At 45.7% G+C, this 13,277-nt stretch overlaps 1 protein-coding gene across 1 annotated transcript in view; it reads left to right on the top strand.

The window, feature by feature from the left end:
• TIAM1 (TIAM Rac1 associated GEF 1) overlaps positions 1–13,277 on the top strand; it is a 141,329-nt gene that overhangs the window by 112,527 nt on the left and 15,525 nt on the right. The window contains 4 exon segments of the mRNA XM_035017585.1: positions 3,609–3,717; positions 7,209–7,388; positions 7,481–7,599; positions 12,470–12,578. Coding sequence (XP_034873476.1) covers positions 3,609–3,717; positions 7,209–7,388; positions 7,481–7,599; positions 12,470–12,578 — 517 coding nt within the window.

The raw sequence follows: 13,277 nt of genomic DNA, 5'->3' as shown, positions 1-13,277 counted from the left end.
CCAGAACCAGGATTTGTAAATATCCTCTTGTCGTACAGTGTCTCTCAAAGAGCCGAAATTTTAAATTTTGATGAAGTCCAGTTTTTCAAGTCTTTTCTTTTTCGGGTCATGCTTTTTTGTGTCACGTCTGTGAAATTTTTGCCTAAACTTGGGTCCTAATGATTTTCTCCTTTTTTCTCCCAGAAGCTTTGTAGGTTGGGCATGTGCATTTTGGTCTCTGATCTGTTGTGCATTAAATTCGTTAGGGTGTGAAGTCGGAATCAAAGTCCTCTTTTTTCCATACGGATGTCTGATTTTTCTAGTGCTATTTGCTGAAATGACTATCCTTCTATCCTCCTCCACTGTATTAATTTCACAATGATGTTGGACTCAGGTTCAACTGTCTATATATGCGGGGCCCCCATATACTTCGACCTCTTCTAGAGCTTACAGAAGTCTGGCTGAGTACTGTTAGCATACCCGTTTAGGGACTGGGGTGAAGGCTGCTCTTTCTATATATGTTTTTGTATGTCACTGCTTCTCTGCAACAGAAGTTATTCCATATACACACCCACGTTCATACACTTAGCATAAGAATATATATTTATATATACTTATATATTTTTATTTGGAGATAATTTGAGATTTATGGAAAGGTTGCAAGAATAGCCTGAAGAATTTCTGGATACCCTTCACTCAGATTTCCCAAACGTGAACATTTGACCACGTTTTCTTTATTCTTTATTTTCCTGTCTCCGGTGTGTGTGTGTGTGTGTGTGTGTGTGTAATCTTTTCCTCGAACCGTTGAAGAGTTTAGTTGCAGGCATAATACCCCTTTAACCCTAATTACTGCATACAGTTCATTTTTTGTGGGTTCAAATGCTGCTTAGATGAGTTAATTTTCTCCCCTTCTCATCTTCAAGGTGGTCATGCGGTCCATTTGAAATACAGGTTTGTTTGTTTGTTTGTGTTTGTAATGATAACATGTATTTTCTAAATTAGTACATTCATTAGGACAGTTAGAACTCATGACAAGGGCCAGTAATTTGTTAGTTACTCAGAAAATTGCTTAATGAGGATCATAGTTAAAATGGACACAGACATTCCTTAAAACACTTGTTTTTTTGTTTGTTTTTTAAGATTTTATTTGAGAGAGAGAGAGAGAGAGAGAACACAAGCAGGGGGAGGGGAAAGGGGGGGGAAGAAGCAGACTCTCCACCGATGGGGCTCGATCCCATCGATCATGACCCGAGCCGAAGGCAGACGCTTAACTGACTGAGCCACCCAGGTGCCCAACAACACTTGGCTTTACTGTAAGACATCTAACGTTGATTACATTCACTTGGTCTCTTGCTGTGGGGCCAGTTGTGTGGGTTTAGGTCTGGTTAATCGCTTGAGGAGAGGTAGGTGGACAGAACTTGATGTGGACATGGCTGCATTATGAGCAGAGTTGTTCTAGGAGGGATTGGTGCGTGGATTCTTTCAGTGAGCTGTTGCTAAATGGTCACAGTTCTAAATTCCATTCAAGTGGGACTCTCTTCCCTGACCTTCACTGTCCTGGTTTATGGCCACACTTGACCATCTCCATTCTGTCAGTAGACAAGACAACCTATGCATACTGAATATTCATGGCCCAGGGGCTTGTTTCTAGCACCTCTGAGTTGGCTTCTGGGTTGTCTGTGTTTTCTCCCAAAACTGTGGCTGTCAGTTGCACCGTGGCTACTTGGTTTAAATTCTGATTGTATATTTGGCCAAAAATATGAAAAACTTGTTAAAATATTCAAACTGTGGGATGGCTGGGTGGCTCAGTCAGTTAAGCGTCTGCCTTCAACTCAGGTCATGATCTCAGGGTCCTGGGATCAAGACCGGTGTCGGGCTCCTTGCTCGGTGGGGAGCCTGCTTCTCTCTCTGTCTGCCTCTTTCTCTCTCTCCCTCTCTCTGACAAATAAATAAAAATATTAAAAAAAAATATTCAAACTGCATTGCCTAGAACACTAGTCCTAAGGCAGTATTAGAAAAAATTTAGTTCTGAGGTCAAACAAGCTTTGATAAAATATCCTCTTGGAAATTTGCAATGTCCGTCAGTGGGAGGCTCTGTGACCTTCTCTGGAAGGGCAGCTTTGGGGAAATGCAGTCTTTGTGTATAAAGCCCTCATACCTGTGCACACCTTGTGCCCTGAGATCATTTGTTAAGGCCAGAAGAATAAATGAATACCTTAATGTTTTATCTGTGGCTGCCTGTATGGTAAGTTAAACGAATGACCTAATACGGTTAATGTGAGGGGTTACAGTTAGAACTTTTTCTTCCTCATCTTTTCTTGTCTAATTATTGAGTATGTCTCGAAGGATAACTGCACTTGCAGAGTCAGACTGTGCCTGCTGGGACCCCCTCAGCCGGGGTGGTGAGGTTGGGAGGAGGTGGGGCTTGAAAGGGAGAAGAGGAGAAGTAGAACGTGTAAGAAACTAATGTAGGTCTCTAGTTACCCATTCTGGGCTGTTCCAAATAAACTTTTTGTTGTTAGTAGACAGTCTATCAGAATTCTGTGCATTGTTTGTTAGATAAATTACACATTGAAATCCAAAACTTTTTTTTTTCTTGGAACCTCACTTTTGATTCTAACCTTGAATTAAGCAGTCGCATGCTCCCTCTCTCTCTCTCTCTCTCTCAACAAGACTACATCAGTGTGGAACATATAGAAGATATTTTTCTTAGGCTTGTATATATATTTGGTATATAAACATATATGTATGTAAAATGTTTAGGATACAGAGTATCCTTAGCCATGGGTTTTTTAATTTTTAAAATTTTTTAAAATTCTGTTGTTTTTTAAGATTTATTTTTTTTATTTGAGAGAGAAAGAGAAAGAGAGCAAGTGCAAACAGGGACAGAGGGAGAGGGAGAGAGAGAATCTCAAGCAGACTTTGCACTGAGCAGGAAGCCTGATGCGGGGCTGTATCCCAGGACCCTGAGATCATGACCTGAGCTGAAATCAAGAGTCAGCTGCTCAACTGACTGAGCCACCCAGGCATCCCCAAGGCGTATTAAATTCTAACAGGGAAGGCCTTCCCCCAATTTTGATCCTTTTGAGGCAGAGGGTGTGGGCTGGGCTAGGATACCAAACTCATTCCCAGAGTCCGGTGTGTTTCTTGCGTCTTCACCTGCTCCGTGCTAGGAGAGGGAGCCGTGTTGCAGAGGACGGAGTTAGTGACCAGGGACGTGTGTCTTCTATTTCCTGCCTGTATTTGGTGTGTCACTTCGACCTCCCAACAGGAGCTAATGAGAGATTGCAGGAGCGGTCTGCCTTTTCCAAAATGCCATTGGTATTTACTCATTAACATTCACACATCCCAGCTGGGGCCTTTAAAGACCCAAGGCTGGAAAAGCAGGGACATCGCCGGTGTAATTAGCAAGAGGGCCAGCTCAGGCACCGAGCACGCGAACACGTAAGCCCGTACCCTTTCCAATAGGCAGTTTCAGGCCATCGGTGAGCAGAGCGAGGGCTGGGACAGGTGTGACTGGTGCTGATTTGTGGGGAGGGTCATGAAGTTGTGAACTCCCTGTGGGTCCTGCTGATCTTTCCAGATGAGGATGAACGTGAACTAACTGAGGTTTTTCTCGTTAAATCCAGAAAGTGCTGTTCTCTCTGGGGGGATCCTTTCTGTATTATGCTGACCGCTTCAAGCTCTACAGTGCCTTCTGCGCCAGCCACACGAAGGTTCCCAAGGTCCTGGTGAAAGGTAGGCGGGTGACGGCTGGTGGCAGGTGGGCACATCTGTTGTAGGTTCACACTGGTATGGCTGGCGGCGGTCGGGGCGTTTGGACAGAAATCCAAGAGTCACTGATGTGCCAGATAGATGTTCCTCAAATAAGGGTACTGAGAAGTGAAATGCATGCCTGTCTTTTTTTTTTTTTTTTTTTTTTTTAATTAAACTGCCCAACGTGGGGCTCAAACTCATAATCCCCGAGATCAAGAGGCACACGCTGTACTGACTGGGCCAGCCAGGCAGCCTGAGATCTTGAATTAACCGTCTTGTCAGTTTTCTTATTTATTTATATATTTATTTTTAAAGATTTTATTTATTTGAGAGACAGAGCACAAACAGGGGGAGGGGCAGAGGCAGTGGGAGAAGCAGACTCCCTGCTGAGCAGGGAGCCCGATGCGTGGCTTGATCCCAGGACCCTGGGATCATGACCTGAGCCCAAGGCAGACGCTTAACCGACTGAGCCACCCAGATGCCCCTTGTTAGTTTTCTTATAATGCAAGTTTTGACTCAGCTATTTGGGGCCAGAATTAAGGGGTCATTTTGTAATTATGCAGAAAGGGGGGGGGCTTTAGAAATTCCCTGCTTTATTCCTAATTTTCACTCATTTCCTTGTAACCTCGCATACTTCATATACCTTTTGGTGGCATTCCATCTCCCCCTCACCTATTTTCATTCCTGGGCGTGTGATAATAACCACCCCCAGCACTACAAAAGTTGTTTCCATTGTTCACAAGAATCCCTCGACTCACGGTTATATTTTGCATGGAACAGAGTGGAGTTTTAAATTGGCAGGCTCCTTTCCCTCAGTGTTCTGGGCAGCTGATGGATCATTCTGAGAGTCTCCAGAAAGCTGTTTCGCTTCCCTGGTTCGGCATGTGATGTTGGTGATAGGTAAAAGGATTTAAAAAAACAACAGCAACAATTTTCCTGGGGAACAGTATAACCAGTAGAAAGTTCGATTACAGAGAATCTCTGGAAAACAGGCTGCTCAGTCTTAACATTTCCCCGTGGCTGTCATGTTCACAGCTGCTGATCCAGTATCTGGATACATAATTTGTACATGTTATGCTTTCCTGCCAGAGAGAATGAGCTTGACTTAATTTAAAACCTGTTAAGGAAATATTAGTACAATGCAGGTCTCTGGATAACGGAAGAGCCTGCCCCAGATAATGACATACTTAATGGCAGAGATAGTTCATGCAACAGAATCTACTTCAGCCCAGAAATTTAAAGGGCACCTGGGAATCTCCTTGTCTCATTGCCTGGCCTGGACGGCGTCTTCTCATGTGCTGTATTGGTCCTATCGCTCTGCATACGCATATCTTTTTTAACTTTAACTGAATGCCAGTTGTTATGAGATCGTTAATGTAACCACTTCAGAGCACTTTGCTCTACTGTAAAATTATATACACGTTCCAGTCCTTAGAGTTGTGGTATTTTTAATCACTCAATTAGATTAAGTCTGCCCCTGTAGGTTGTCCTTAGTTCAATAACATTGTTTTTTTGCACCTGAAAATTATTATCGTGTCTTTCCAAACGATCCCTGATGAGGCATGACCTACATTTTTCTAATGGCCAGATGTGCCAAGAGGGTGAAGAGAACTCTTAGAGAACAGAAAGTACCCGTCTCTGACTCTTAACAGGCTCACGGCGAGGCTGGATGGGAGGGACACTCCTTTAGCTCACAAGGAGCCGAGAACCATGCCCTCTTTAGTTCTGACGTGAAATATAGCTGATGGATTAAATGCCCATGGCCGTATTTTGGGGCTTGCGGATTGTGGGTGGATTTCTATGCCCCTGGTAGATGTGGATGTGTACTTGGGATGTCCTACGGAAGCCACGGCGTCCCCGTGCATCGGCCTCGCTTCCCTGACGCATAGGCCATTCATTCCCAGTGTCCTTTCTCTTTACAGATTTCTTCTTTGAAAGGAAGAGAAATGGTGGCTGAACCCCTGGAGTCTGATTCCTCTGAATGGGGCTTAACGGGGATGAAACGATTGTGGTCTTTATGAAGCCACCTTCACATGATTGCTGTTTTAAAGATAGAATAGTCATTTTACAATTCATGATGTCCTTTTACCACATCTTCTGGTCTTTCCCCGGATATGGAAATAATACGTTTTTATCAGAAGCTTTTTAAAACACGTAGGCCCACCGTTCACTCACTTTGATATAATGTCCTTCCCCCCCACCCCATTTTTTGCGCTCACTCTCTTCTCCACCATTTCTTTGCACCTGGAAGGCATTAATTAGCCTTGTCTTCCTAATTACCCACTGGTGGGTACCCCTCTGCTTGTCTGGGGACCCAGAACTCCCCAGGGCTGCTTTTCAGCCCAGCTGGGACACAGATAAAAACCAGGCTGGTGAGGAGGGAGCTCCCTGAGTTATATGAGGTCAGATGTACATTTCTCTGGGCAAGAACTCTGCAGTCCGGGGCAGGAGGGCCTGCCCTACAGATGCTAATGGCTGGTAGTACTGAATTAACATAGAACAGATCTGAAAAGGCATTCGCTGGGGGAGATGCAGCCCTGCCCCACTTCCCAGAGCTGCAGAACAGTGCTTCTTCTGGTTTGTGCTTTCCCCCCCCCCCCCCCCCCCCCCCCGTCTTTTCTCAAAAAAAGGCCCCACCAGCAATGAAAGGCTTGAAAGGCAGAGAAAGCCAGGGTAAAGAGTGTTTTAAAATGCAGGCTTTCCGATGATTCAGATATGGCAACGCCAACAGATCAGAAGACAATTGCCATTGAAAAGACAGTTTTTTCCTCGCAGCTCCCAAGAGGAAGGGGCATGACGTGGTGCCTCACGGGGCCCCACGGGGAAGTGCCAGGGCCAGTCAGGAAGCAGAAGGAGCCAGGGGGAGATGGGGGCAACTTTATTGTGGTTGCTGCCAGGAGGCAGGAGCAAGGCAGGGTAAGCAGACTTTTAGGATCGGGTCATTTCAGTGGACTCTGGGATATCGGGGCTGGCCCAGGTTGTCTGGTACCTGGCCCTGAGGCGAGTAGGGCAGGGGAACAGTGGCCCAGAGTGAGAGAGCCCTCTAGAAGGGTAGCTACGGCTGTAGGGGGCTCCAGATTGGTTGGTTTGCATAGGAAAGTGTGCTCCCAGGTGAGTCCTTTACCATCTCTAGAAATTGGCTAGCCCTGGGAGGGACAGTCCCCAGGGTCTGTAAGATCCCAGATGTCAAAATAGCAGAATACAAAGACGCTCTTAGTACAACGAGGATTAACAGCAACCCCTGAGAACCCCAGTGTGTAGGATTTACAAACCCTGTTATCCCTTTACTCAAACCCCTGTTATTGCCCCCAAATTAATACCACGGGCCCTTCCAGTTGTCTGTCTGGGGCCCCCACCTTCCTTCTTCCTCTCAGTCCTGGGGAAGGGCGCCTTGGAATAAGTGAGGGGAATTGTGAGGAGGGGGGCATTTCGGGGTTCCGCCCTGACAGTCTGTGTTTCTTACTCTCTCCCAGCCAAGACGGACCCGGCTTTCAAGGCGTTCTTAGACGCCCAGAACCCGAAACAACAGCACTCCGCCACTCTCGAGTCTTACCTCATCAAGCCCATCCAGAGGATCCTCAAGTACCCACTTCTGCTAAAGGAGCTCTTTGCCCTGACAGACGCAGAGAGCGAGGAACACTACCATCTGGATGGTGAGCCCCGGCCCCCGAAATCTGCCCCCCTTGCGCGCGTCTCCACAAGAGCCTCCAAACAGCCTTTCCATTTCCTGCCCGTTGTCTTCCAGTGGCTATTAAGACTATGAACAAGGTTGCAAGTCACATCAATGAAATGCAGAAAATTCATGAAGAATTTGGGGCTGTGTTTGACCAGCTCATTGCGGAGCAGACTGGTGAGAAAAAAGAGGTAAGGATGCCAACTTCTCAGGACACTGGGCAGCGAAGCTGGGTTGGTTTTATTGTTTTTTGAAGGTGGTATTTATAAGTAAAATAGTTACAAAGCTATTATTTCTGTTGGTGGAACTTTTATCCTTTATCCAAGGCTGCAGGTGAATTTTCTTCCTCAGCTGAGTTATTTCCTAATATAGGAACAGTGTTTCTGAGTCTCACCCCATCCCCCTTGGGACTTCTGGTTTTGTTCTGTTCAGTTTGAGCCTGACCTTCCAAACATAGCTTAGGCAGCTTCTGTAAGCACCATAAAAGGTCAGAGCTACATCCCTGGAAATCAGAATAACGCTTGGCATGTAGTAGGTGCTCAGTCAATATTTGCTGAATGAATGAAAGTTTCGAATGACTCTAATAAATACATATATTTTTAAGTCTACCTAAAAAACCTCCTTAGAAGAAAGAGTGACAGGAACAGATACACCTGAGAAAAACTTAGAGCAAACTCTAAGTAGTGCCTGAGTCATTGAGAAGAGCTTTTGCGAATAAAAATTCTGATAATACTGAGATGAATCAGAGGGCTATAGGTGCATGATAACATTCATCACTGCCCCTGGACATTAAACTGGAATATTCTCCTCGGTTTTGCTTTCTGCCTTAAAAAAAATAAATAAATAAATAAATAAAGGGGAAAAGCCAGGAGGGAACCAGGCAGAAAAATCACTCTTGCTGGGGTGAAGGGGAGAGTTCAAGGCAAGGGGGCGGGGAAGCTTGGTTGTTGAGTCTAGCTGAGAGAAAACTAGCCTCATCTTCGAGGTATACAGAGTTCCTGTCCAGGTTCAGTGTTATGTCCTCAGGGAAACGAAGCAAGTTTTCAGACTGCTAAAAAGTAACTTTCAGAAAGAGCTAAAATCTTGGCATCTCCTATAGACGTAAAAGCAAACACATACTAAGAAATCTATTTTACTCACATGATCGGAGGGAGGCAGGCAGATGTCGTCAGCGTTTGTTGGAAAGGTCGGAATGGCACAAGTGTGTATATGAAGTGAAGAAATGTTGCGAGGCTTTACAAATGGAGGCACTCTGGTTTCTCCAAAATGGGGGCAAGTTGGTCAGGTTGGTGCCTGACAGGACACCTGCTGTCTGCACCTTCCAGAGAGTTACAGAGGCGCTCAGAGACCTCCACGTGGTCTGGAGTCTCACGGCCTGGGAGCATCGTTTTCCGCTGAAACACGATTTATTTTTTCTACTGGGGTGGCAAGCAAAGCATGAACATGCTCTCAATCTACCTGGCAGATAATTCAGTCAGTCAAGAGCATAGGAGAGGTGGGCGCGCTGCGACTCTGGATTTAGTTCTCATTTTTTTTTCATAAAACTTTTGTAAGAAGAAAAGCATGGTATGCTTATGAAAGGGCAAAACAACAGAAAAAGGCAAGAAGAAAAACCATTCTCCATCTCAAAGAACTTACCACTCTCGATGTTTGGGTGTTTATTTTGATTAAAAAAGTTATATATCTGCACATGCTTGAATAATTATATTTTGAAGGTTATAGTATGCCTTGCTTTTTATGTTATTTTAAATTATTCAAAAGAATCATTTAAATTATTGTGTAATATTTCATCGTGTGGCTGAGGGATTTACTTAATTCCTATCATTGGACAATTCTCTTGGCTTCATTTATTGACTACTGTGAGTAATCCTGTAGACATTTTTTGTCATAACACTTCTCCCTCCCGTATTTTAGTTTATTTCATTTTGACAAAAGTGAATTTTATTGAGTAATGGAAATGAACATTTTCATTAAATTTCATTATATTGTTCGTTATCTGCCAAACTAGTTTCTGGATTTTAATGACCTTGGGAGCAAAGGACCATTATACTAAAGACTAGAAGATGACGTGCATGGTGGATTGCAAAGCATTTAGAAAAAAAGACGAATATGATTCAAAAGTCAGGGACCGTACAAAGGGACACGGCTTTGGTGAAACTACCCGTCCTCTGAAATGAAATTCTGACAATCAAGTGAGAAATCTTTCTAGTGAGGAACAAAGAGACAAAGTGCTGTACAAAATAGCCTCCTGTGAGCTGAGATTTTGTAAAGAGAAATGTGCAAAAAATGGAGGGAATGGGAGGAGGGACATTTGACTGCATACCAGTGTTAAAGAGAAGAGAATCCTATCTCAGTATTCCGACATCCAAAGCCCAGGAAGATCAAGGCTTAGAAAAGATGCCAGAGACAGCAACAAGAGATTGTGTTTTAACATTGTAAGAAGAAGAAGAAGGAAGAAACAGGCTCCCAAAGCGGGGCAGAGGTATCGTAGCCAAAGATGATTGATCACTCAGAGAGAAAGGACTCAATTTCCACAATTCTCACAAAAGTGATTCCTGGTCATTGTCATTCCCTTTTAATGCCAGTATCCAGTAAAAACCTAGAATGGCTTTATTAACAATTTGTAAACAGTTACGAATAGGAATATTTTTCAGTATCTTGAGAAAGGTAGGCCACTGTTGAAATGGTAACATTCCAGGGACACGGGGTGCCTGATCCTGTTATCAGCCAACTTTCCTGCAGGTAGATAAGTTCACAGAGAACAAAGCTGGTTAGGAAACACTGTATGATGAAGCTGGGCCTTCAACCTCCTACTCCATGTTAAACCCTAGGGAGCTGGGCTGGACCACCTAGATCATTCCTTTTGCTTAGGTAAGAGGAAGAAAAAGCCAAAGAGGGCATCTCCCCTTAGAAGAAGGGCTCAAAGGACCCAAAGTGGTAGGACATCCCAGACCCCAAAGCAGAACTTAGTGTTGTGGTTTGGGCAGAAGATTCAGAAGTCAACCAGTGGAAGGCCAAGGGTACTGTTGGCCGAAGGGGCAGCCCTACCCCCTTATTCCATTTGCCATGTGGAAACTTGAGGGAAACCATGTGGGCTGGACTGGATCAGTACATTGTTATAATGTAACAACTCAACATCTTCGAGTTTGCTACCACAAACACAGATGTGTGGGCTAGCTGAGCTTTGGCTTCTCTTGGTGAGCTCCAGAGCGTAAGGCTCAGGTGTGTTCTTGTTGAACACAGCTAGGTTCAGGCATGCACTTTCCATGCCTGGAAGCGGGGAGCTCAGGAGGCCTGGTGGAAACTTGTTATGCCAAGTCCATGGCCCAGGGCACATGGCCAAGCCCAGAGTCATCAGGGATTTGCCTGGTCTAGTGGGAGGTGCTAGAAAGATCACATGGCAGAGCGTGCAGACCCAGAATCCTGTTGCAAGGAGGAAGTAGAGTTTGGACAACCATCTGCCCTAGTGAGCTTTTAATCACTTTTAAAGACGTACCCCTAAGGCTGGAGCCCAGAATGCTACCTGGGAATTTGACTTCTGTGTGTAAGCACCGCTGTGTGGGTGCTTGGGGCAGGGGTGGTAGAGACTATATGGTTTCCTTGGCTGATCCTGTCCTGGGAGGTTGGTTGGCTCGTTACTTGATATGTCCAGACAAGCGAATCTGATGGCTGACATTTTTTTTTACCCTTGCCTATACCACTAATAACACAGGTCAATAATAGAGTAATTATTATTCTAACGAACCCCCAGTCACGACAGTGGCAGCAACACCACTGTATTTTTTACTGCTGGATCCACATTGCCAGCATCGTAGTCTGGCTTGGTGACTCAGGAAGAGCAATGCCAGATGGCCCTGGGTTCAGCAGAGGGTTGCTCAGTCGCCGCTGTATCTAGAGACCCTGTCAGAGCAACAGAACATGTGTCTTTGAGAAGCTCAACATCAACGTTTTATTTATTTAGTTAGTTAGTTAGTTAGTTATTTTTTAAAGATTTTATTTATTTATTTGACAGTGAGAGACACAGCAAGAGAGGGAACACAAGCAGGGGGAGTGGGAGAGGGAGAAGAAGGCTTCCCGCCGAGCAGGGAGCCCGATGCGGGGCTCGATCCCAGGACCCTGGGGTCATGACCCGAGCCAAAGGCAGACGCTTAACAACTGAGGCACCCAGGCGCCCCTACATCAACGTTTTAAATGTCTGAAATGCTGCCTTGAGCTTGATTTCTGCGGATGCAGAGCCTGCCGACAGCTTACGGTATTTATCGGTGGGTGGACTGTGGTCTCTGATTGTTACGAAGCCTTTTTCTCTGATGTGGTTGCCCTGAGAGCAGGTCGAGACACGAGATGATCCTCCCACCGGTGAGTGTGCTGCTAAGAGGGTAGGAGGAGACTCGGGTGGGCTCGCATGAGGGCCCCGGACTCCGGTGAGAAAGGCAGACAGGGCTGTCGAGAGGCGTAGGCCCCGGATTACTGCAGAACCGTGTCTGGTGCTCTCCAGAACTCACCGGGATGGGCTGGCACTTGACCTTCCCAGCTGTGCGACTGGACCTCACGGCGTCTGCGAATCCCAGAGCTCAGGCTGCACACCCTTCCAGAGCGCTCTTCAAACTCCTCGGTTGGCTTCTCCCTCCTCGAAAGCGAAATGAAATCTTCACAAAGAGCTGGAAGAAGAAAAAATAATTGATTCCGCTGTTTCCTGGAAAAAACCTTGGCTCCAAGGGGGCTTAAACTCGCAGGTGGAAAGGCCGAGTTTTCTGGGGCGGATCTCTGTGATGATGGCCATTCGTCTCTCCTTGGGCACCTGTCCTTTGCCAATTTTGGAGATAGTTTTGACAGATTTACTGTGTGAATTTGGAGGGGCCCCAGTTTCTACCTTTTGCCACTTTATTCTTGAAATTCTTGTAGACAAACGTGGGATAAAGGGAGAAAAAAAAGTGACCAGATGTTTTTAAAGACAATATTTTCATGAGGTAAGATTGACATCAGCCTGTCAGATTTTAAAATGTGAAAATCTGTATGTTTATAACACCACCCGCTAAGGTTTGCTCTGTCCCTGCTTTTCAGGTTGCAGATCTGAGCATGGGGGACCTGCTTTTGCACACCACGGTGATGTGGCCAAACCCGCCAGCCTCCCTGGGAAAGTGGAAAAAGGAGCCAGAATTGGCAGCCTTTGGTATGTATCAGAACAGGGTTGGGGCGCCTGGGTGGCTCATCAGTTAAGCATCTGACTCTTGATTTTAGCTCAGATCATGATCTCAGGGTTGTGAGCTCAAGCCCCGTGTTAGGTGTGGAGCCTGCTTAAGGTTCTCTCCCCCTCTCTCTCTCTGCCCCACCCTGCTTGCTCTCTCTCTCTCTCTCTAAAAAAAATAATAATAACAGGGTTGGTAGGGGGTAGCACAGAGAGGGAAGCTGGGCTTATTTTTCAAAATAAGAATATTTCTTTCTCAAGACCCAGTTTATTAACGTTAAGTTCATTACAGTTACCTGAATCGGTCTCCCTGCCCCAGCCACCAACATGTCCCAAATAGTAAACTAAACCTTCCAGGTCCATCTGGCCAGTGGCACCACCCCGTTACATGGGAGAGAGAGGATGCCCTTACCAGGGCTGCCCCATGCATGTATCAGCACACAGGCAGGGAAAGATTTTGTTGTTGTTGTCACTGCTCTGAATATCTTTTGAAAAGAACATGTTGGGGCGCCTGGGTGGCTCAGTCGGTTAAGCGTCTGCCTTCAGCTCAGGTCCATGATCCCAGGGTCCTGGGACTGAGCCCCGCGTCGGGATCTCTGCTCAGCGGGGAGCCTGCTTCTCCCTCTTCCTCTGCTGCTTCCCCTGCTTGTGCTCTCTCACTCTCTGTCAAAGTAAGTAAAATCT

Source organism: Mirounga leonina, unplaced genomic scaffold (genome assembly GCF_011800145.1).
Source record: "Mirounga leonina isolate KUSES-001 unplaced genomic scaffold, KU_Mleo_1.0 Mir_172, whole genome shotgun sequence".
NCBI classification, from domain to species: Eukaryota; Metazoa; Chordata; class Mammalia; order Carnivora; family Phocidae; genus Mirounga; species Mirounga leonina.
Note: the sequence above shows the minus strand (reverse complement) of the source record. Positions and strands in the feature narration are given on the sequence as shown.